Source organism: Thermobia domestica, chromosome 2 (genome assembly GCF_964235325.1).
Source record: "Thermobia domestica chromosome 2, izTheDome1.hap1.1, whole genome shotgun sequence".
Lineage (NCBI taxonomy): Eukaryota > Metazoa > Arthropoda > Insecta > Zygentoma > Lepismatidae > Thermobia > Thermobia domestica.
The window spans coordinates 50,855,094-50,881,988 of NC_137455.1; the positions used below are offsets into that span (position 1 = coordinate 50,855,094).

Below are 26,895 nucleotides of genomic sequence, written 5' to 3' on the forward strand. Positions count from 1 at the left end.
TTCTATAGCAGATGTTAAAAATGTGTTCTTCTCTTGAATGAACACGTGAATGAAAATGACCACAATTTTAGGTGTTCGGACATGTTTCGGAATGGTTTTGCCTTGTTCAAAACAGATCCTGTCTGACGCCATTTTCTGACCAATCGTTGCATTGCACTCTTTGCTGGCACTTTGGCACCATGAAATTCATGAGCAAACAACTGACCACACTCTTTCCACAAATTTGTTTTCGCGTAACCTTCCACAACGAACACCCTCTACTGCACTGTGAATACCATCTTCACCTGTGCACTGCTCAACTCACACTGACACAGCCCGCACTAAGGTCTGAACCGGTGGTGTACGTACACGTGATGTGGTTCCATGCCTACATTCACGTCGAATTGTATCCACTCGTCCGGCCACTTTTATTTGTATCACCCTATATATTGTTTTTATGTTATTCTTACTTCTCGACATCTGATATAAAAGTGTGCAGCATCGACATAAAACTGAACTGAGCACTAAAGTAATAGGTTAAACGGCTACTCCACTGGATGTCAGTTTTAGTGCTCAGTTGAATTTATGTCGACATCTTCATGCTTTTTATATCAGGTGAGAAGAGATACAAACGACATATAACAATTATTTTGTTACAAATAAACTCCAGAATCGGACAGGTGAAAGGAAGTCGTTCCCCTGTAGATCGTTTAGCAGCGAAGAAGAAGTGAGTTTCACTTCGAAACTGTTTGCAGCCATACATTTTATTGAATGCTTCGTGTAGGAAAAAGATTTGATTCTTTCTAGCTGGTAAAAATGCATCCCATCATTTCTTTGAATAATACTTACAGTTAGTTTTGTTTGTGGGAAGTTTTGAAAATTAGTAAGATATTTAACATCTTTGACTTATTTCTTTTTCAGTATTTGATGAAGACTTTGTATTTGAGGTGAAAGCAACTGCACTACCTCGTCGAATACTGGAAATCTTTCTTTACGATTTTGATGCCTACTCACGTCATCATGCTATTGGTTGTGTTCAGCTTCCTCTTGCCCACATCGATCTTTCAGAAAAAGTTACCATGTGGAAAGGATTGGGCCCAGGATTAGAACAGGACGCTAAGGTCTGTTATAAATTTAATGTGTGTGTTTATTTTAACGTAAAAGTCAACCAAAATATCTTAAATAGGTATAGCATTAAAACTGGAACATAAAATGAAACATCATTAATATTACTTACTTGCTTGCGCCATATAGGTAAATAAATCCGAAGTATTTCCCTATATGAATGTCCCTACAAATAAGAGCATATTATTGATATTAAAGGTAGCTTGTACTTAATACGAGACGAGGGTGAAGTCAATTAACGGATTCGTTTGATATTTTTAATGGAAACGGAAGTCAATAGGAAGATCTGTAGGGTGTAACTGAGTTCAGAGGTTTAATAGGTAGTTGTTTAGCATTTCAAAAATGTCATTTTAATTAAGTGGAATGTTGTCTGTAAGATGAAAATATAAATAAGGAGAAAATAGTGAGAAGGTTTTATGATATGACTATATGTAATTTACTTAATATCCAAGACGGTAGTAATTTAGTTTGACAATAGAAATAAAGAATTGTTATCAGGCTAAGAATGTGTGTATTAGATTGAAGTTAGATGGAAAAAATACTAAGGATGTCTATTACTATCTGGTTGAAAAGAAGAAAAATATCTTGATATTGATCTTCAAGATGATCACTAATGTTGGCCTGTGAGCATATGAAGTCTTTTCCCGGTATTTTGTAGGATTTATAGGTTTTGACAGTACTTTATGTGAGATTATGTTAAGGTAACATTTCTTTTTTGCCATAATTGATGTAGTACCGATTGAGTTAACAGGAACCCTGTTGTTAGGTATTGAGAATTAAAGTATGACAAGGGTAGGATGAAGTTTAGATGCAATATGGATGGCGGTGTGAGTTATAAATAAGATTTTATTTATCTATTTTCTTGATAGTTATGCATGTGAATTTAACGTCAAACATACTATTTTGTTAACTTGATGCCGTCTATCGACTATAGGCGTCTATCGATGCCTATTTATCAACTTTGAACATTATTTTCGTTAAACACAAATTAACGTTCAAAAGTTAATTATAATTTTGAGCTATTATCTCATGAACTACACTATGTATACTGTCATCTTGTTAGTGTCATAACTAGAGACCGGATGTTTAGGAATTAAAGACCTGGAAAATAGGCACTTAAAATTAAAAAAAAAAAAAATAGGAAGTAAAATAGGCACTAAAATGTAACTCGAAATAATGAAGGTAAATACTCAATACAATTAAAAAATAAATTCAAGCCATAGATAATGTTCAAAGAATATAGAAACATACCTGTTTGTTAATATCTTCTTTTACTGTATATAAATGAAAACAAGCTTGACATACATTCCATGTATATATTTTTATATTATACATTATTTATATAACTTATTTATATTATATATTTTCCCAATGAAGTCTTATTTTGAAGAAAGTGAATTTGAATAGGCAATTTAGGCACTAAAGCAATTATTTAGGCAATAAGAGACAAAATGGGCAAAACAAAATTGGCTTAAATTGAAAGTACAACCTCCTATATAAAATTTAAAACGCTATTTTTGATCATATCTTTAATATCAAAGAATAGGCATTCTGCCTAACATCCGGTCTCTAGTCATAATGAAGAACTTCAATTATGGTATATTTCAGAATCGGTTTCAGCTTCATAAGAAGCGTGTTTCTTAAACAGCATCAATTTTTATGTTTACAAACAGATTCGTTTTTATTGATTTTTTCAAAAACTACGCATGAGATTTTATACTTGCCTATATCATTTTATTGATTTTGTTAAGCTAAATAAGATCAATCGGATTGCTATATTTGGATAACTGTTATTATTATTATTATTATTATTATTATTATTATTATTATTATTATTATTATTATTATTATTATTATTATTATTATTATTATTATTATTATTATTATTATTATTTTGTTGAATGCTAATAATATCGTTGTTTTCCCTATGTTACAGTTTGTTATACAATGTGTTCTATACGCCTGGCCCTATTTTTGTATTTAAAATAGATACAACATCTTATTTTACGTATTTATTTCTTCAGAAGTATGTAAATTACTTTACTTTCCCTCCTAAGACTAGAAAAAATTGAAACTTTCTGTAGTGTTCACAACAGCATCCATCTCTAAACGTTCTCCAGATGTTGTTAATAGGTTGTCTGAAGAAAACATGCATTCGTCTTCCAAATCAATCAATTATTTATTGAAGAGATGATAGTTATATAGTTTTATCTATTGAAATTTTATTCACTACATTCACTCTGTAAATTGTTTGAGACACAACTAACGTAACGTAACATTCATAATGTCTTAACTAGCTTTCTTGATACTTTTGCATTTTATAGTTATGTCGAAATTTCTTAAATACTTTTATTTATTCGAAAACCTTTATAACTAAGAACAGGGTTCTCACAGATTTTTTGCAAAGTGTTTTCCCTGACTTTTCTTGAAGTTTTCCTGACAAAGATTAACCTATTTCTACAACAGAAACATAAGCCTGAATGCGTCCTCCAGCATTCCCTTTTAGCCCTACATTTCAATTCAGTCCTATTACTTCTATTTCAGTTGCACATGTTACAAAATTACAAATAAACATCATATAACGTTTTAAAATACTTGGTTATTTTCTACATTTTTAAAAAAAATTACATATGTGATAGAAAGAAGTCCATGTATAATTATTAATATTTCGTTTTACCTAATTGAAACTTCAACACAACACTATCTTGTAACATAGTTTTGAACATTTCACTTACTTTAGCACATGAATGAAAAGACATTTTACTTTGAACTACCTTCAATGTTCACAAAATTTTAGCTCGGGTAACATCCTCTTTGAAACAATGAGTGACAACACATGTAGTAATTGTCCTTGGAAAAGTACTAGTGCTTGAAGAGCATAGTGAATCAGTAGCCGTGGATTCAAAACAGTCCTTTGCCATCTTCTTGTGCAATGTTTTACATGGTTGCTCCTGTTATAGAAATGAATTCGGCAAGATGTGCTGGAGAATTATTAAATATGTAGTAGCTATCTCTCAGGAAGAAATGAATAGTCTAATGAACTACTTACAATCTTGCACTATTAGGTGTACTCAAAAAAGATGTCAATATTGTCTGAGATTATTTCATTTTCATCAGTTTGCTATGCAACTTACATTTTTCATATGACACAACTGCTTGACGGTCTTTATTTGATTTTTTTTCTTTTAGTAAACACTCCAAAAGGCATGAATTTGATCCTGTTGTCTTAACCATCCGGCAAATTCTGGACATACAGATTGATCCAACTATTGATCACTGAAGCAAGTCTTTCACGATGTGATACTAATTATTGCCTTAAAAAAAGAGATAGCTGTTAGCAAGAATAACGCAACAATTGTGACTAAGATGAATATTACAAAAGACATATCTATCTTAGCCCAGAAGGTCATAAACGTCACACTGTATACATTAAAAGATTCAAGATATTGTAGCTCACGCATTTATAATCCAGTGATGATACATCATGGCACAATACAGCTTGATATACTTTAATATAGGTATATTTGTAACCTATTATTCTATATTATTGTGTTGCATGATCTCTAAATTCCAAATAACCTTATTACTTCAAAGTTGCTTCATTGTCGAAAACTTCTACTTCGTTTCCCCGACATTAAACAACTTTTCAATAACTTCCCTCATTTTTCCCTGACAAAAATAAAATTCCCCCTATATTTCCTGATCTCCTAGGTCTTCAAGAACCCTGAAGAAATACGTAGAAGACACTGAAAATGGTAACTATTCTCTCGACTTGGCAATCACTATTTCTTCCAAATGTGTTTCCTGGAGGACTTTGCTTCCCCCGGGTAAGTTCTTTCGCAAATAGTGTTCCAGTGCAGCCCATCTCAAGACGAATTTGAACCCTCCAGGACAAAATTTTCTGGAAGAAAGCCTGATGGCAACACAAAGCAACAGAGGCTGATGCCACCAGACAATAGTCTGTGGAGTGTGGCAGTACAGCACAAATGATAGTTTATGTTTGTTATATCCAGAACAAGTTGAACTGTCCTTCTATGATAGCAGAAAAGTGGAATAACATGAGAGGAGGTCCAATCGCAGATGTTTTTACGTTTTTCGAATAGGTTCCCCACAACAGATAACCTACGAATGACTCCAAAATGGTTTGAGCGAATGGAAAAGTTATAAATTGTAATGAGAAATTCTTTCGAAAAACCTAATGAGAATACTTAGTATCTAATGTTTTTCAGTTTTGTCTGAGTAATAACTTTCAGCGTTGGTCTTATACTAATGTAACACGAGAATAGAAACATAATCGAAATAATAACATTAATGATATTCAAAATATCAACTGAGATAATCAAAGTAGTTTCGGAAAGTTTTGGTATTCGTCTTTTCTTTCTAATTAGCCGCCAAGCCATATTTTGGGAGTATTTTGCACCCCACTATTTGTGCATCAGAATTATGCACATGGCGGCCAATGTGTTAAAGTAAGATTTAGATAAATCATTTTAATTCTATATTTATATTTTATATTAAAGGAAGTAAGCAATTTATGTGAAGCAGCAACTGCTCTTACCTTTCTTAGACTTAAGTTTTTTTTTTCTGCAAATTTTTAACTGTTGAAATGAAACATTGAAAACCAAGTATTACTTCAATGAAATCTAAGTTTACGTAATAAATCTCAGTGTTCATACAATAAATTAGTTTCAATTTTAAGGATAAAAGAATGTTAAGTTAAAAGAATAAAAATCATTAAAAGAAGTCGTTTTAAGTATTGTTTAAATTTTTAGACTATTTGTCTTGGATTCATCAAACATTCTTGTGATTACTACTTAAAAATAATGCTTTGGGTTTTACTTTAAGGTTGAATTGGGTGAATTAATGGTTTCCTTGGCATATCTTCAATCGGCTGAAAGATTAACTGTAGTGGTATTGAAGGCTCGAAATTTGAGGGTGGTGGATGACACGAAAACATCATCAGGTGAGTTTATTGTTTACTATTTTTTTAAAAAAAAGAGATAAAAAATATTGCGCTTCTGTGTATAGTATCAGGAGATTTAGAGTCAGTAACTTGCTGAATTTCCAGAGCATGTGTCATTAATACATTTTTTTAATGTACGAGCATACTAAAATTACGAACTGTTTTTCTATAACTCTCGCATATTTCAGTTTTCACATTGTATATTTATATCATATTTCAACACAGTTCCTGTTCACTTCTATACATCGTTGCAATCTTTATATTCCACTAGAAAAGCGTCTTAGAAGTATTTTTCTGGGGTATTTTTAAAGCACTGGAAAATGATACTTCCGAGAGAACTTGTGAACTCAAAGCGTATGCCTTATAATCTCACAATAAATTTCTCAGTTTTAAAAACAGCCAAAGGTCACTAGGAATTTGATCAGAGAAGTAGGGTAGATGAGTGACCACTTCGATTCTAATTCTGTAAAAGACTTTCTTCTTATCCAGGAGGCCTCCTTTCTTATATTCAGCACTCAAGGGATCCAACGTAAACTGACCTCGAAAAAGTTTCAAGTCATCCGTCAAAATTATTTCCATGACGCAATAAGAGAATCCTGTACGATTACAGATATTCTGAACAGTTAGCCTTCTGTCTTCCAAGACTTCAACACGGGCAATCTTTTCTGCGGTAGTTACATAAATTGAACTTTCGGACCTTGGCAGATCTTCAGTTGATCCCTGGTCTCACGTAAATTCACGCACCCATTTCCACATAGTCAATTCACAAGGGAAGTGTCCCCAATACGTTCTTCAACAAGCGATGAATATAGACAACTTTCTCATAACGTTCAGACGAACATTTTATTACGGCACATTGTTCCTTTCATGTTAAAATTTATCATTTCAGGTCAGTATCAGAAGATACTTTCCTTCACAGGTTAATCTGTTATAAGGAAACTTAGTTAGAAGCTAAAAGTTGTGCACAGTTAAGCCTTAAAATCTTAAGTTGATTCATGTGTAATAATATTAATCTGCCTTTTTATTAGTTTCTGAACTATGACAAAACGGTGCCTAATTTTGGTATATAACTCATATCTTCGTATATGGAAGTACCATGTGTTTTCCATTTGTATAATGAAATGCCAATATTAACCAGGCACTTATTAAATATGTATATTTCCTGGTGTGAGAACAATTTATTTCACGCATGAAAAGCCTTGAAGTAAGATTTATATATATATATATATATATATAGTACTGTCATACTGAATCCCCAGTCATGATCCTGCAGCGACCGATTTTTTCAAACTAGGGTTCTATCACGAGTGAGTCAAGAAATTACTCAGGAACTAGAATGCACTCTATCCAAATATCCACGTTTTATCATCCTCGGTACTGGTGAATCGAATTGTATAAAGTAAGTTGGAATACGAAGATACACTTTTAAATACTAATTGAACATTCGTTTCGCCGATACTGGTGGACTTTGAAAACATCAATATTTATATAGATCGCATACTAGTTCCTGTGTAATTCCTTCAATCATTTGGATATTCCATAGTTTCCGAGGTAGGGGTTTGAAAGCGTGACGTTTCGGATTTTCGGGGCTTGAAAAAAGACTTTTTCGACCCATGCTTTTTAGATCTTTTTTCTTTCATTTGGTGTTAGGAATAATCTCCTTGAGTTTGGTTACTGAATTTCTAAATATTTTTGATTTCTTTTTTGGTATGATAGAAAATTAGTTATTTTTAATATTAAAGAGGGTGAGCGATTTTTACTTACACTTTATTGTGAATAGTAACTTTAAATTAGCCTAAGCTCCTTTGGTTTGTTGTTCAGTGTATAAATGAAAATCATGAATGTAGTTGGTTGAATGTGTTTAATATTATTTTAATTTTTTAGGAATGTTTGAGTGTGTGTGTTTTAAAGTGTTTTAGCAGAATTCACGATTTGTCATGGAACGCAACATTATATATGAACAAGACTATTTTTATTTTCTTTTAACTGGTACTGGAACACTTTTTTTTTTTTTTTTTTGAGAGAGAGAGAGAGAGAAAGAAAGAAAGAAATGGTGACTTTTGTTGATTTCTGGCGATGAACCTAACAGCGGTTGTGTTTTTTTTTTCTTTTTTTGTATGGTGTTTTGATTCAATTAAAAAGTGTTTGACTACAATTGTGAACTTTGATTAACTAATATTTTGTTTTTGTTTCTAAATCAACTTTTAAGAGAATACAATCAACTTTCAAGTGAGTCTTTTATTGTTGAGTGGCGACCAACAGTCCAAAGACTAATAATCAGAATGTCCACAATGAAAGATCACGGGCGAAGATCATCGGCAAAAAGACCACGAATTCTCCCAATTCTAATCTTTTATACGAATTCACACTTTCTTGTTTTCATTGTTCATCTTGTTCTTGAATTGGGTTCTTTGTTTATTATTTTAACATCAGATGTTTGTCACCTCATATCTTGTTCAATATGGGTACGTAAGAAGAAACTTTGACAACACATGATTATACCAAGCATTCCTTGAAAACACAGAAAATTACAGTCAGTGTTTTCTAGCAGTTCCGCGTTACAACATTTATGTGTCTGCATTTCTATTCTCTTAGAGTATAATGCCTTTGTATTGTTTTATTTTTTGAAGTTTCTTCCCTGTTCCTGGTGCATTGGCCTAATTGACATTTGAACATTGAACTTTATATAGAAAAATCAAAGTGATGCTACAATATGCTGTATACTTATCAATTTCGGCCGAATTTCTCGTGTTTTTAGGATTCATCTATTTCACCTTTAAACCACACACCACTATAGTGATGAATTTATTTATTAGGCTTATTGACAACTTGATAGGAAAACATATTTAAAATTATTTTATAAGACATTGGAGGCATGGACGATGGCTACTCTTTACATGGTTTTGTTGAAGTTAACTTAAGTAGACGTGTTTCCCAGCGTGTTTATATTAGGAGAACAAATAAAAGCTTATTTTTCTTTGTGATTAAATAGATTTTTACACACTGGTACCAGTTCATGAGCACCTTGACATTGTTGTAATAACAGAGAAATACAACAAAACTTTGCTACTGGAAATAAAACAAAATTATATAAAACTTATCTCTACATCGAGTAAAAAACTCAAACTTATCGTAATCAATAGGGAACACATTACTTAAGTTTTAGCTCAATAACAAGCTCCGATTTATGTATTTTGAGAGGCGTGGTGCTAGTAATGTGGCGTGACCCCTATCGACTAAAAGTACCCTTTTTTGGGTTAAATTGCAATAACAGGAAACACTTTAGTTTTTTCTTTCTCGCCCAGACTTCTGCCACTACCCGCAGCTTCATATGATGATTAGTGTAAGTTTTTTGCTTATATATGAAGGGTAAGGGGAAAAAACAAGGAATGTCCATGTATGTGCTTTACCGGGTGCTTTGTCCTATCTGTTGGGGACTCTTGGTACTATTTGATTGTATGTGCCATGCACGTGTAGATGTAGAAATATCCATGTAAAAAGGGACGAAAGATTTAATAACCCTATTCTTTGTACGTAATTTCCAATATTAAAATGCCGTTTTCTCAAAAATGTAATTTTGTGACATTCCTTCTTTTTTCCCCTTACCCTTCATATATATATGTGTGTGTGTGTGTGTATGTGCATTCGTGCTCGTGTTTCAAGTGACGTCAGGAATTTAAAAATAAATATATTTTAAAATAATCACATAATTATATAATAATCACGTAATTATCTTTTAAAATCCATTCCTCATTTTTTACTGGATACTCACTGCTAAAGTCTCCTAAGCTCCTCCCTAATTCCGGGCCTGTTCAATAGCATCTTAAGTTTTGGATATTTAAAAAAAATATAATTATCATCTGAGGGGGGATTTTGGGAGGGGTGTTTGGAGAATTGAATTGGTTTTATTTTAGCTTTTATCAGACAATGACCGCATAAAATGCTTGCAGTGGGAGTATTGTGTTCGACACTACAAAAATAACACATATCATAGCTCGTTTTATTTGCAATGGAGCACTTTTTTAATTGATTATGTTACTAAAAGTGTATTATTTTTCACTGTTGTTAGCAAGTTTTCAGAAAGAAGGAAAAAATAAGAAAGAAAGAAAAAGAATTGACTACATTTATCAACAAGTCGACTCTAAAAGCTGAGTTTTTATCATGTTCATAAATGTGGTAAAAACTTTCGTAAATAAATGTTGGTATATTTTTACTTGTGTTCTTAGTTGAATGATAAATAGACATAAACACACACACAGAGAGAGAGAGAGAGTGTGCGTGTGTGAGAGAGAAAACTTGTAATCCTTTTCTCGGAAACTGGACGCAAAAACCATATATATAGCTCCGATATTAACAAAAACACTTGCTAGACGTACAATTAAGCCTGGCACTTAATTGACGTTATAATTCCTTCCTCGCTGCAGGATCATGGCTGGGGATTTTCTGGCAAAGCAGATTCTTGTGGCATGAATATTTAAAAAATGTAAAAACCTTGTGTCATATCTACATGTATATTTGCGTATGTAATGAATTTCTAAAATTTCCAAAACTGAGGGTATAAAAGCATGATCTGAGAAAATTTTACGCCTCCCAAAAATTGTCGCCCCGGGTCATGGCCCATAGTGGGCCCTGCTCTCCAGTAAATTATCCTATTTTGAGAGGTAGGGAGAAAATTCGAGAAACTCGCTGGACTAATTACACAGGGCTGCAAATTGAAAAAAAGTTCATGTTGTTTTTTGATTAATAGGTGAACTTAATTCTTTGTTCCTAGCTGATTACGAATAATGAATTCGTTTTTCCCTGTCACGTAAGGTTTTCTTACAAATCAATGTCAAAATTTGGGCCTTCTTCCGTATTCAATACTGCTATATTATACCTTATTTCTTATCTCCTATCAGACTAAAGAGCTTATTATGGTAAATAACTGAACATGTTTTGTTTAATGTGAATGCAGACAGACAAAGAAAAGAATATAAGATTCTCTACACATACAGATTACTACATATATACATATAATATGGAAATATATACATAAATATATACGTTGTAAAATGGAAATCAACACAGTCATATAACTGTCATATAACTTATTTTTCACATCGTTTTTAGCACGCTTTCTCTTATAAGCTTTCCTAATTTTCTTGTGATTTTCTTTTGAAGTTTCTGTGTGCAGTGTGCGACAGTAGTCAGCCATCATGCTAACACTCCAAAGTGCCTGATACCTTTTCTCCATATCTCTCATGTCTTGGTGGAACCGTTCTCCTTGTTACTCACTTAATTCTTCGAGATTTGGTGGAAAGTAATCAAGATGAGAACTCAACTTGAGATTTATGTTGCAACCCAGTTCTTGAAATTTAACTAACATATTCTCAACAACCTCTGTATTCAGCAATTTTTTGGTTCCCCAAGAAGTTCACCACCACGCTTTTAAATGCTATCCAAGCATCCCTTTCAGCATTAGTCATTGTTGCCTCGAAGTTTTTATCCTTCATTAACTTCCTCATGTCTGGGCCAACAAAGACACCTTCTTTCACTTTGGCACATGAAAGTGAAGGAAATTTGTTGCATATGAACTTGAAATATTCGCCTTCCTTGTCGAGTGCCTTAACAAATTGTTTCATCAATCCTAATTTTATGTGAAGGGGAGGTAGTATAACTTTCTCAGGACTGACTAAATTTTGTTGAATGATGTTTTTTGATCCCGCGTTTAGTGTTTTCCGTAATGGACACTGTTTCCTTCCCCAGTAGTCATTTCGTGCCCTACTATCCCACTCGCAGATGTAACATGGTATTTTCGTATACCTACCTTGTTGCCCATACAATGCTCAAAATCTTCAGATTTCCACACACCACACAACCATGTACGTCGTATTTAATTTTATTAAGAATAAATTGCACATTTTCGTATGTTTCTTTCAGTGACACAGAATGAGCAATAGCAACTGAGGGGAACTTATTTCCATTATATAACAAAACAAATTTTAAACTTGTTTTATTCGAGTCAATGAATAATCTCCAATCACTAGAAAGGCAAGGGAAATTTAACTTGATCAACAAACCTGACACATCAAAATAAACACTACAGAACCTTCTTTTGAGAAATACTGCACAAATTATTTTTACCGATATCTGTGCCAGGAAAATGTTCCACAGGCCAGCAAGTTATTTTCATTAAGTCTGGAACCAAGAAGTTCAGCAGATTATTTAGACAGATTTATGTCTCTAACTAGATCATTGAGCTGGCGTTGAGTGAGTGGTATAGGGTCACGAGATCCGCTAGGGAGGTTGTAAACTTCAATTTCACTATTTTCCACTGAATCACTGTACGAACTAGGATCATTACGGACTCAAGACTTGATGGAGGTGTCGGAACAGGCAAGTCTAGGCCGTGCAGCACAGGTCTCATTGCAGAAGGAGTATTGGGATACACTATCTTTGTCTTGTTTCGAGTATTGTGTCCTACAATTTCACAGGAACAGAAGTAGCAATCGTCGCTGTGGTTTTTGGGTTCTCTCCACAGCATTGGTACTGCGAATGGCATAGATGACCGCTTTCCAGTGCTCCACTTTCGTAACGATTCCACACAAGATCTACACAGATTGTGTAGAGTCCACGATTTATCTTGATCTCCAAGTTCCATACGGAAGTATCCGAAATATGCCCTTCATACAAAATCTGTAACTTTCTGTTTCTGTTTGTGTGGAACAAATTCACCACAGATGTAACAAAATAAATCTGATCTATTCTTACAACCACGAGATGCCATGGCAACACAGTATTCAAGGAACTACAAAAAAGAACTAGCCTAAGATATTAACATTTCATACTATTGAAGCACATCTAAGATTTGCGATAATTAAATATGAAATTTATTTGAAATGAGATAACAAGGTTTGATATATAAATATTTTAAATATTCATGTAGGCAAAATTTTAGTTAATTAAATTAAACTTCCTTACATTTAAAACACATTCATTTTTATTACCGCCTGGATAATTTCACCACGTACTTGTGACATCTAGCGTCAATCAGTTGAATTACGCTTAAACATGCATACCGCAATCAACATATATAAATCGTGAATTGTAAGACATTCTTACGTGATATGAGAAAACTAGTGCCAGTTTCGGTTTCAGCATGTTCAAATACATATAAAATACCCAAAATTATAAAAACAACAGAACCTATGCGGCCCTGTGTTATCGATCAGAAGTTAAAAAAAGAAATCGTGTCCAATGACAAGAGAAAAAAAAACCATGGCTAATAGTTTAGAAGAAAAACTAACCATTCAAAGAACAGCATTCGTGGAAAAGAATATTTTGAACTTCACAACAACGGCATTAAAGTACACTTTCATTTTGTTGAAAACAAAAATACTCTATTAATATACAGTAAATATAAAACTTTCCCTATATTTCTAAGCACTCGCCATCGTTAAACACTACGATGATAACAAGCTTTAAACAATTCACAAAACTGTTTCTTTGATCTTAGAAAAGATAGCAACATGGAAGATGCTCAAGTAATATATATAAAGTGAATGGTTGGTAAAGTTTCAACGATATCTTAATGATAATTTTCAAAAGAAACTTTCAACATATTCGAAGAACCATTAGCATATTTGATGAAAGTATTATTATTTTTTCTCTAGGAATTCGCTTAGCAAATTCGCGAAATAGCTAAAGTTTAATGTTTTAAGAAGAATAGAGACAAAGAAGAATAAAATAGGCCTAAATTCTTACTGTCACTTTCTCTAAAATATTTAAATTAGTGACAATAAACTAAATCTAGAGTTGCCATATTACAGAAATGTTAATATATCGTAATATTTATTTATGAAATTAAAAGAAAAAAATCAACTGAATCTTCTGTAGAAAATTGTAATAATAATAATAATAATAGTAAAAAAGATAAATACACTAAAACCAAGAGTAAACTACCCTTCTAGATTTTTCATTAATAATGACGTTCTCCAGCCCCGAGGAACCCAAAACGTCGACATTACCCAAGGTATTTTTTTTAAAAAAATATGCCCTAAAAATCTTAACCTATGGTTAAATTATCGTTTGTGGTGTTTTCATAAGATACAATTTATGTCACATTGTAGAGTTGATAATATAATATTTATTTGTGAAATATGGACAAATTTTCTTTTAATTTTTTTTTATGTATTTATTTATTTTTCGAAAACTGCCCGTATAAAATTTACCTCAAAGAGTAAACTACTATTTGTTGATCTTTTTCGTAACAAATTACTTACGCCAGGGGTCGTCGAACATTTTGACTCAGTGATTTATTTAAGACTGTGAAAATCTTCGGCGTTCCACTATGGTCTTTTAGCAATTTATTTATGTGCAATTGTCTCGGCACTGCACTTTCTTTTCCCCTAATTCACTTTCTGGAGGAGAGTCAGTTACATTTGTTTTTATGCAAAGTGGAATAATGTCTTTTCAAATTTCCTTTCTTTATCAGAACCACACAAGCGTTATAATAATAATATATAATAATAATGATATTGTCGTTGAGCTATACATAGCAATAGATAACGTCAAAATGATATAATATTGATACATAAGTATAAATGAATAATAATCTAAAAATTAATCATGAAATGACATTACAAAACGAATGACAATAACGATATGCGTAGATTAAACATTATCTCAACACGAAATTACGAAATACTTTACAATTCAATTAAACATGTAAAATACTCCTGTAAAGAATAAAAGGGCGTTGCAACTAACCAATCGTTCAACTTACTTTTAAATCTATCTATATGTTTATTTGTTAGTATTGCAGGCAACTTGTTATACAGTTTTATTTCAAGTGGCTCATGGCTATTTAACGATTTGGACAGTTGTTGATATGGGACATTTATGAGTTTATTGCTTCTAGTATTTTTAACAACATACATTGTCCTGATCCTTAAGATATTATTGAGCCAATATGAATAAACTAAAATAATTAACTCACTATCGCACATATATCGTTTATTAGAAAGTTCAAATCCTTAACGTGGGACAACATAAAACATTATAACTTACGTTTGTATAATAAACAAACAATCCGTCGTCCTGGTTACCAAAACATTCCATTACCTACATTAAAAGGTATCCATGACAACATTAAAAAACACAAAATCATAATTTAATGCCTTCTTCTTCTTCTATCAATATAGCTGGCTAGTGCATATAAAAATCAAGTATCGCCCAAAAATTTACAAGCTTAATACAAGAAAATGATAATGATACAACATATCGTTGTATATTGTACGAATGGATATCTTGGCTGAGTTGTAAATTTTAGAGATTATATTTTTAGAAGGAGGAGTACTGTGTAAGTCTATAGAATGCAAAACAAATACACTCACTTATCCTTTGTCAAACATAGGAGAAATACTATTCCCATTCTTTACAGAAATGGTGTTTTCGTAATTTTATTCGAAATTATTTCTCTCAATTGAAACTCTCTAAAAAAAATGACGTTTAAGATTTCTTTTCAGATAATATCACTTTCTCTAAATAGTTTCAAGATCTATGCGATACTCAGAGGCACTTGATCGCGATTAACTGTTTGGGCAGCCCTGACTTACGCCATATTGTATAACTGTTAGTGAAATATTTATGAACTATAAACGAAATCGTTAGAACCGTTTTCGAGAAAATCACAATATTATATATTTCACCCTCTAGTAAATTACCCTTATTTTGGAATTAGCAAGAAAATTCGAGAAATATCCCTCTGAGAATCTTGGAAAAAATATTGTAAGTTTCCACCTGTTTTCACACCATGCTGGATGTAACCAGTTCCGGATTTATGTATAAGCTAAACAAGCTATAGCTTAGGGCCCCAAAAAATTAAGGAAGAAATTGAATGTACATTTCCAAAATATAAGAAAAACAATAAATAAAGTAACATCTACATATAGCAACAGTGCTTCGTTTGTGTAGGCCCCTATGATGTAAGTAATGGGGCCCCTTCTGCAAGTCTGCTTCCTAAAATATCACTGGTTTCTTCATTTCTGTATATAGAGACCTACTCTCATCTGGACACATAAAGGGCCCCATTATCTTCAGTAACCTAATGCCCCACCAAACCTAAATCCAGCTCTGGATATAACCATATGTTCCTACACCACGTGTTTGAAATAAACACTCTTCAGACAACAACCACGAAGAAAGCATCGTCCATCATCGCCAACGATCGGCAAGTAACGCAGAGGCAAGCTGTCAGCAACATTTCTGCATAGCAAGGAGACTAGACACCATAGAAAACATCAGTCTCATCTGGTTGATAAAACCATCAACTCTCTAAGATGCCTGGTTATTGAGAGCTACCCTTCCTATACGCACTAAGATGCCTGGTCATTGAGCTCCTTTCTACCTTTTTAAAACGCACAGTCATTGAGAGATACCTGTCCTATACACCCTAAGCCGCATTGTCATTGGGCTCCTTTAGACTTCATCAACAAACCTCCAAAGTAATTAGATGCATTTGTACTTATTTGTAATATTTTTGTATTCAAGAGGAAAACTTTTTTAATGAAAGATGATGGGAAAGTCCAAACTCCCGTGTACCACCTTTTAGCTCTACCCTAAAAGACAGAAAACTTTACAATACTAAGTTTAAACGTTGTTCCAGATATGTTGAACAGTGTAACGTCTAGGCGCGTGTACGTACATCTAGACAAACAGACGGGTGGACGTCCAAAAGTAACTTTTTCGGAATGAAGAGACGAACAGTAACAAGAAAAACTGATCATCAAGAAAAGCAAATCGTGGAAACGAATTTCTCAAACTACAAACCAATGGCATTAAAATACATCTACAAATACAGTAGTTAATTTATTAAAAATAAAGGCTTTGGCTAATTGATTGATTTGAGGTTTAGCGTCCCCTCCAGTAGTGAGGCTATATGAGATGTGGACTTAGATTAATGTAGAATTCAAATCACAAGAGCTCGCACCAAAAATAAACGTAGAAAATATATATAAAAACTTTCCCTACTTACAGTCAATCACACACATGGCACTTACAAGTACCAAACAATTTACAAAATAACGCTTCTTTTACAAGATTATAACACAGAAGTTGACTAAATAATATCCAGACGAAAAAGCAAATGGTCAGCACATTTCAACGATATTCTAACAATAATTTCCTAAAACAAGATACAACATACGTATATGGTGGAACCATTAGCATATCTGATAAATGTATTATTTTCCACAACAAATTCCTTAAGAAATTTAAAATAGCCAAAGTAGGTTTGCTGAGAATAAAAGGTGACATAGTATATCCTTACATCTCTACTATTACTTTGCAACAATTATATGTAAATGTTGTCTAGGACAAGAGTCTGGCACATAACATATGGATTTCTTCGGTGGCCAGATTTACACATTTATGCAATTAAATAGTGAACAGACAGACATTTAGATTGTTAAAATGTAAGCAGTGTGGAAGCCATTTGCATCAGATGTAAGTTTGATTTGCTAACGCAGAAATAATAAATATTAAGAAAAACATAAGCAATTAATCAAGCAAGTAATAGTTTTATTCTTTCGAGTAATTATCTATGTAAATTTTGGTTGCTAAAGTTAGTTTTAATGAATTGGGAGCTTAAATATATCATCTTAACTTTATAAAGATTATATATATATATATATATATATATTGTAATATATATATATTGTAATATATATATATTGTATGTTCCATCAGTAATGATAACTAAGTATCTAAGCATCTACCCTTAAACTTCTAATCCAGAATTATACTTGAGAAATTCAAGAATAGGTATTACTTATTATTACTGATGGAACATACAAGGCCAGTACTGTGTTAATTGATAATGTGTTCTATACGTTCAATTAGTTGTTAAATTACCTAAACATAAATAATAAATGTCCAACAGAAATTGCACAAAAGTCAGAGTTTGAATATTAAAAATCAGCGGAAGCAGCAATGTAATTACATTAAAAATGACGGTAATAAAAATAACAGTAAAACTCGTGCATTGTATCCGAAAGATCTATGCCGGAGCCTTTTTCTTTATAATATTTTAAAATAATTTAACATTATAGATACGATAAATAAAGATAAAAAGAATGATAGTAGTGAATTTCGCGTAATAAGAATTTCACATTACTAGCAAGAATAAACGCATACGTTGTGTAAAATTTTTAGAACTATAGATAAACAATAATTTCACCTTGACCATTCATCTAAGTACATTACCGCATACCTTATTTTCCATTATTTTTAGTTAACTACTCGAATGCAAATATGAGGTCTATTGTTGATTTTCGTTTCGTAAAACCGTATTGTTCGCGTTATTTTTGATATTTCTTCTGAATTCCTTCAAAATTCTTTCTAAAATGTTGCATATTGGGTTGTTAAGGTTCCTCTATGGTAGTTACTACACTTTCTTTTTACTCTCTTCAAAACAGGCATGATTTCTAATCTTTGGTATTTTTATTAAGCTCCTGCACTAATTTATAGAGGAAATCTCAGCTTCCTCATTAAATCGCTCAGTTAAAACTAAACGTCATTGGTAAAAAATATTTATACTTAAAAATATGTTTTCTTTTTAAGAAACAATTTTAACAGCATCAAACACTTATGAAATGTGAGTAATTTATTTGGTATTTGTTGCTTACTTCTGTATGACCCCTTCACATATTTTATATATACACAGTACGCATTTAATATTTAATTTATTAAGATCAATAACTGGCATAAGCCTACACGATTTATACCAACATCTTACGTTAAAATAACATTTGGTTGAGGTATCCCGATCCCAATGACATTAGAATTTAATGTCTGGTTAAATGTTTTCCTAAATCCGCTCTCAAACTGATATATATAGTAAGTTGTATTTAATTTTTGTTCTATTGTATGTATTGTATTATATTATGTTAATTTTCGTTTTATTGTATGGGATTTCCATTTAACAATTTCGAACAGTATTTCCTTAGTTTCTTCTTTACAGCTTCTAGTTAACACCAGGTAACCGCTCCCGTCTTATATTCGACATGTTTGTACTTTGTTTTTCTGTACGTTCTTTTTAGCCTATATAGCGTTTTCTTGTTTTCTACAACTTCTCTTGTCAGATTTATGTTGAATTCTGACCTAATTTTGTCATAATGACGTAATTCAATGTTGTTCTATGAAGACATAATGATTGTTCTCTCATGATCTTTCACTATTAATGGATTGTATGTTTTTGTTTCAGATCCGTATGTGAAAGTTTCCCTTATTCAAGGAGGAAAAAAGGTAAAGAAGAAGAAAACTTCAGTTACTCGAAATACTGTGAATCCCGTGTTTAACGAGGCACTGACGTTTAGCATAGGAAAAGAACTATTGAAGAATTCTTCAATAGAGTTTTGTGTAATGAACGATAGTATTCTTGGACAAAATGAAATGTTAGGACGTGTTGTGATTGGTCCAAATTGTAAAGGGGAAGAACTGGAATATTTTCAAGAGGTTCTTACCAGCAAAACAGCAGTTGCGCAATGGCTTGTTCTTGGTGATCCTGAATGATAGATTATAGAAGTAACTTAAAGAACTGCAAACAGATTTTTTTAAACTTTGATGTCCGTGACTTTTTGTGATCGGAGTGGAGAAATAAGGAGAAGAAAATGATTGTATTACTCAATGAAGAACGTAAAGGAATAAGATTAATTTCAGATAACGAAATAATTGTGATTTTCTTTTGTTTCCCTTGAACGTTGATCGATGTTTCTCCATTGTCATGTACTGTATCTCTCTCTATATATATATACTGTATATGTGTATGCATTTTGCTTGTAAGAAAATGTAATACAGTGTACTAAATGCGACTAAATGTTGGGTAAAATTTGCTACTTGACTGGAAGATCTTTTGCATAATCTCTGCGAACACTTGTATTATATACGAAGCATGCATTTAACATACAGTGTAAGCCATAAGTCGCTTCTGTTATTAAGCTCTGAGTACATTAAAATGTGGTCCGTGAATAATACGTTGTAAGAAGTGATTTTATAGTAAAAAAACTTAAACCTTGTTACATTTGTAATTAAATAAGTTTATAATTAATAGAAAGTTATCAAAGGATGAATATGTATTCATTTTTTAAAAGTAATTATTACATAATTACAATTACCAAGATATGATAGAGTTATTTCTGTACCGATTTCCAAACACTGTACCATCATATCGACAGGTAACTGGTTCGAAGAGATTGTGTCTTTGGCGGATCTTTCTAGACCAAATACGTCTTAATGTCTGACCACAGAAAAAAAATCATAATTGTAGTGCTATGTCTTGTGTATTCTTCGAACAAAATAGCTAGGTGTTTCAGAAACAAGCCTCCAAAGGACACTGAAAACATTAAGACTCAAATGATGGGAAATAATTCATTTCAAACACACTTCTGTAAAGTGACTTATGGCTATATTTCGGTTATTTTACTCAATTTATCATATTATACAAACAGCTAGCTTCATAGCATATGCCGTAAGAATTGTTAAGAATGTTGACTTTTATTGTCCAGAATTCCTGGAAAATATTGGAGCTGTAAATACAGTAGAAGATCAATATAACGCGGTTGCTGAGAGACATGCTTTACCTTCGCGTTATAGTCTTATCTTGGTATACCGAAATATGACCGTAGAAGTGACAAACATCTACCCCGTGGAATTGCAGGAGGGAAACATTCGTGCACTAATAAATGACAATATTATACAGTAATATAAAATATATTCTAACTGTAAATTGTGCTGCAGAACTGCTCTGTGCAGAAATTTACTATTTTAACTGAACTTTCAAAAGAAAAATTTTAATTAAAAAATACGGTATTATTATTATTATTATTATTATTATTATTATTATTATTATTATTATTATTATTATTGGGAGAGAGATTTTTCCCACGTTACATCTGAATCCGTGTTATTTCGAACCGCGTTGTTTCGAGCTTGTACTGTATAACACAAATGACATACAGTATATATGAGTTTGGAGACGCTAAGAAATGTATATCAAACACACGACTCGTGATCCTTTATTTTGAATGTGACCAGACATAGTTTGTTAACAATTGTCTGTGTGTTATGTCGAAAAATGTGATATTTGCTGCTTGAGTTCAGAAATGTTGCAAACTTTAACTGAATACATATTTTTCTATGATGTTTCTCACAGTTAGATAATATCTTTGCTGAAATGAAGTAAAAATAGGAGAAACCAACTTCTATCAATAAAAGTGTATCGCAGTGTTTGTATACTATTGATAATCTCTGAAATGGTTACTGTTCAATTGGTATTACTTCTTGTGTAACTGTTTTTGCTTGAGTGACTGGTATACAGAAAAAGACAACAAGAATTAGAGAAGAAAAGGAATTTAATGAGTAACTGAAACAAAGAAAGTAAAAATAATTCATCGATGTGTTATATGCATGTGACATGATCCTTGTCTGTTTCTTATTCTTGCTTACTGGGAATATATGATAGTCATAACGTTCTGTAACATACATAAGAAAGTCTCTAAAAACATGGATATCATTAATATAAATTTTAGTAGCTCTTCTCAAAGTGAATTGGAACAAAGCGGTCGGTGTCAGATATAGAAGTAGGAGGGGAGAAAAATAGAACAAGTATCTAGTTTCCGATACCTGGGTAGTATTATTAGTGATGATGTGAAGTGTGAAGGTGAAATAAAAGCAAGGATAGGAATGGCGAAAGAAGCCTTTAGGAGGGAGAAAATGCTATTTTGTGGGACTTTGAATAAAGAATTGAGAAAAGGACTCATAAAATGTTTCGTGTGGAGTATTGTTCTGCATGGATCAGAAACATGGACATTACGCAAAAATGATGAAAAATAACTGGAAGCTTTCGAAATGTGGGTGTGCAGAAGAATGGAGAGAATTATCTGGATCGAGCAGAAAACGAATGAGAGGGTGTTAGAAATGATGGGGAAGAAAATAATAATTTTAGTTATTATTAAGAAGAGGGAGAGAAACTAGCCATGACATTGACTAGGAAGAAATTGTATCATGAGGAACGTGGTAGAGCGGATGGTAGCAGGAAAGAGAGGGAGGGAGCGAAGGAGACTACAATTAATGGACGATACCAAAACAGAAAAGATCGTATGTAAAGACGAAGAGGTGAGCAGAAGACCGTGGAGCACGGAAGCTTCTCAGCTGCGACAAGTGTCCCGTCAATAATGGCAGAATACCTTTCTGATGATGATCTCGAAATGAATACTTTCAGCTTGTAATATGCTTCAACCCCTAAAGTCTAGTAATCTAATATTGCTATTGTAAGGTGAAATATGTTCAAAACAGAGGCGTCCATACAAGAGAAAGCTACAGCATTTTCACTAAAATTTAAAAGTGTATGGCTTTGCGCGCTAATCTACGGAAAGACAGAAAGATAACTGCAAACGGTAGGCAGATAAATAAATAAATAAATAAATAAAAAAAACGTTTCTATACATTTAGTTGCCCTCCCACTGGCCTAATGGTTTTCGTGCGTGTCTTTGGTGCAGGGTTTTCTGGTGCGATTTCCGATGGGAGAATATTGAAAGTTGAACACATAATGGTATTATGGATTCTACCTTAAACGGGTAAATCCACGTCTCATATAGTGTGGATGTTGAAATGAGACACTAAACTTCAAGAAACAACAATATTCTATACAGTTAGTAATGCCAAGCCACAATGATGTAGATCTCGGAGTAACTACGAGATGCCTAAGAGTTGTCTGAAAATTACTGTATCTTGTTCTTAAATGTTTTGAGGATTCCTCTTGCATGAGATACTTCAAATCGGCTGGGTAAAGGTATCCTCAAAACATTTAAGGTATCCTTCTTCTCCATGGGAGCTTCTACCGACCACCGTTTATGCAAATGACTTATATATGAAATGATATTACAAAATGTCTGGAATTGAATTTCTTTTTTATTTGTTACAGAAAGAAGTTAAGTTAAAAAAATAATATACTATTTTTTTGTGTCATCTATTAAAATAAACATTGATTAAAGAAATTTTCCGATATTGAATTCTATCTACTACTAACTATAAACTCATTAATTAATATTTGAAAAGAGAACATTAATTTACAGAAACTTTCATATTTTACTTCAGATTTCACTTCACTTCAGATTTCAATCACTGAATAATACTCGCACGTCCAAGCTTCTTCTTAGAACCTTGATCACGGAAGATAAAAATAGAAATAAGAACAATAAAAGCGTTTACCATATGAAAAGGAACGGACTTAATAGAGAAGAGCAGCGGAGGAACGCCTTGTCCTACATAGTAGTTGGAGCTCCATGTCTTGTTCTAGGATGCTGCTGAAGTTTCAGATTCATTTGACTTCAGAAGCTCCACATATCAGGTGTCTGATTGTGCTTTATTGTGTCAGAGCAGCATCATTTATCTAGGAGCTTTCAAAGATGATCACTTTCCCATACTGTATCTGAAATGAAGATGTAAATTTGTAAATTGGATACTGTAAATAACATTAAAGTGCCTCTATACGTTTGGTTAATATGTGTTTCTCTTTTGCGTATCATCTTTTCTGTATAAGAAATTTGCATAATGCTAAAATCAGAGATGTTGAAGTTAATCAAGTTTTTTCTTTTTTTTTTAACATACAAAATTTTCTCTTTTGAGGACGGTATATTTCACCAAATATAGGTTTTTGCTATGGAAAATACACTACTCACTAGCTTTTCTTATTTTGGCTAAACTAGTTCAATCCACAGTTGAAAGTACAATTATGTGTGCTTTCATATATGTGCTGATGACTCATGTTTCCTTTGTAAAGAAAACCCGCAGCTATATCTATTAATAAGTAAACTAAACGAGATTCACTCAGTATAAGATATAGGAGGAAACAACCAATTTGTCTTACCATATATCCTATAGCAAGAATTCAGAGTAAAAAAATATGCGACTGATCCATGAACCGAACCAGGTCTCCGTCTTACAATAGCGGTGATCTAATTAGTAAATTACTCAGTCCATTCTATGATCAGTTACACATCCTTCAGTCGTGAAGTCGGTGCTCAGAAATTCAGAATACATGAACTGTACCACAACTTCGGTTCTTGTTCGACATTCCAGCAATTATATAATGAACATTGATGACAGAAAAGTTTATATTATGTCAAAAAGTATGAATCAAACTATTTTTCCTCAATATATTACCCATAGGTGCGAATCTTCTTTGAATTTTCATCAAATTTGGAAAGGAATTGAGGATTCGTAGCTTGAATGAGCATCCTGAATCCATTCTATAAAATAGGTAATAAATAAATTGATTAAATAAATAGTAATAAAATTGACAGAACTTAAACCGTGATACCAGAGAATAAATAAGTTTGATTATCTCCACTCTCATTGACACCATCGAATAGCATTGAATAAAGTATATTTAAATTTAAATTACGTGTAGCACTCAGTTTCCCCAAAACTTTAGAAAAAAACATTAACCAATTTAAAAGTTGTTCATGAAATCGAATGAAAAGACAGGGAATAGCTCGATAAAATGCAGTTGTCAGAAAGATTATAGAACAAAAATACAGTATTGCTTCCAAAATCCGAATGCCGCAGTATTCGAACAACTTGCTATACGAACGAAAACTTTGAGCAAATTTTGGACTCGGAATACGAACGCTGTTTTGGGATCCGAACGCCCAGAATGTATTTCGTCTCTATTAATTGCATACGTCTTCTCTGCACTTCGTTGCGCAGTTCGTTGTCGTGAGCTGGAATGAAAACATCTCCTGTGATTTTGGCTGCTAATTTAAGCCTTTGTACCCGTTTGTGTTATTCTTTAGTGTTCGTCATTGGTCTTCAAAAAATTCATTTTTTAAGAAAAAAGAATTATTATTATTTGTTAACATTTTACCTTAAAATCCAATGCAATTATTGTTAAAATCATTCTAGTTGGTGAGATCCAGGAATGGATTATTATTTTAATGGACAAACTTGTCTTGAAACTCGAATAATTTCAAACTCAAATAGGGTTCTAGAATGTGTTAAATTCGTATTCCAAGATATAATTATAATTATAAAATACGCTTGCGAAACATCTCAGGAAAGCAAGAACAGAAAACCAACTTTAGGTCTTCTGAGACATTAATAAGAAATGCAATACGTTATTTTAAATTCAGTGTTATTAGGGCTAAAATTAATTCAAGAGACTTTTTTTTTATAATTTCTTTATTCTCTTAAAACAAATAAATCTTGACATAGATAAAAATTAGTTAAGTACAGGTGGGGAGAAGAGTGATTTAAAAATACATTAAATAATTGTAAATCACAAACATCAATATTAACAGACAACAAAGGGACATAAAGTCTTACATTCAATGCCGTAGTGAGTCTCAATGTTACTTGACGAATGAAAGTCTGGCTATTAGGATAAAGTATTTTTACATTTCTGTTCCTCCCAGGTAGGTCTGTTCATTTTCAACTAACTTAAAGAGTTATTTACTGAATTCTCTATGTTTGTGTATGTGTATGTGTCTGTTTATTTTCGAATTTTTCAATTTTGAACCCTCCATTCGATAGAGCATCAAGAACACTCTGAAAGAAGTAATGATTTTTTTTTTTTTGCATTGCTGTTACCGTTCCCGATATATTGGCCAAAAAAGTTCCTATTTCGGGAGATTTAAGAAACCATATGTCGGGCAAAGTCATAGAGAGATGATATTGGTGTTGATCAATATCAATATTGATTCAATACCAATACTAGTTATTGATTCCATAATTATGCGTTATTAGTTATTTACTCAATAATTATTGCGTTATTAGTTATTGATTCAATAATTATTGCGTTATTAGTTATTTACTCAATAATTATTGCGTTATTAGTTATTGACTCAATAAGTATTGCGTTATTAGTTATTGATTCAATAATTATTGCGTTATCAGTTATTTACTCAATAATTATTGCGTTATTAGTTATTGGTTCAATAATTATTGCGTTATTAGTTTTTACTCAATAATTATTGCGTTATTAGTTATTGATTCAGTAATTATTGCGTTATTGGTTATTTACTCAATAATTATTGCGTTATTAGTTATTGATTCAATAATTATTGCGTTATTAGTTATTTACTCAATAATTATTGCGTTATTAGTTATTGACTCAATAATTATTGCGTTATTAGTTATTGATTCAATAATTATTGCGTTATTAGTTATTGACTCAATGATTATTGCGTTATTAGTTATTTACTCAATAATTATTGCATCATTACTTATTGATTCAATAATGATTGCGTCATTAGTTATTGTCTCAACAATTATTGCTCCTACGACATTGTATTATCTATTGAATTTATTCAAATAAATTTAATGTACAATTTCATATAAATTTGGGAAAAAAATTCTTTTTAAGTTCGTTCCGGAAATGCTCTTCGAGCATTTTCAATTGATTTGTATTACTGTTACTCTTTCATTTATCCTCTATCACTGAGGCTCAAGAAGAGAGCCAAAAACTTGAAAGTGCAAGGATTATTCAGGAATTGAAGTCTGATGTGAAATAATTCATAATATTCCGAGAGTGCTCTCCAGTCAATCTCTAATATTTTATTATTATTGATTCTTATATATTGTTTGATGATACAATATTGTTGATCTTTATATTTTATTATATATATATATTTTGATATATGGTAACGTTATGATTATCAACACAATAATGTAACATCGAACTGAATACCTTCTGTTGTCAAATTTTTAGTAACGTAAAATTTAAGATATAAGTAGAAACTATATGCTTTAAACTCCAAAGAATTATTTGTAACTTCTGTATTTTTTTAAAT

At 32.1% G+C, this 26,895-nt stretch overlaps 1 protein-coding gene across 1 annotated transcript in view; it reads left to right on the forward strand.

Annotated features, from left to right (window-relative positions):
* Sytalpha (Synaptotagmin alpha) overlaps window positions 1-23,206 on the forward strand; it is a 282,148-nt gene extending 258,942 nt beyond the window's left edge. Inside the window, exons 7-9 of the mRNA XM_081741250.1 lie at window positions 901-1,100; window positions 5,950-6,067; window positions 19,311-23,206. Of these exons, the coding sequence (XP_081597376.1) occupies window positions 901-1,100; window positions 5,950-6,067; window positions 19,311-19,618 (626 nt within the window). The 3' untranslated portion in view covers window positions 19,619-23,206. The remainder of the gene's footprint in view (window positions 1-900; window positions 1,101-5,949; window positions 6,068-19,310) is intronic.
* Window positions 23,207-26,895: the final 3,689 nt, after the last annotated feature.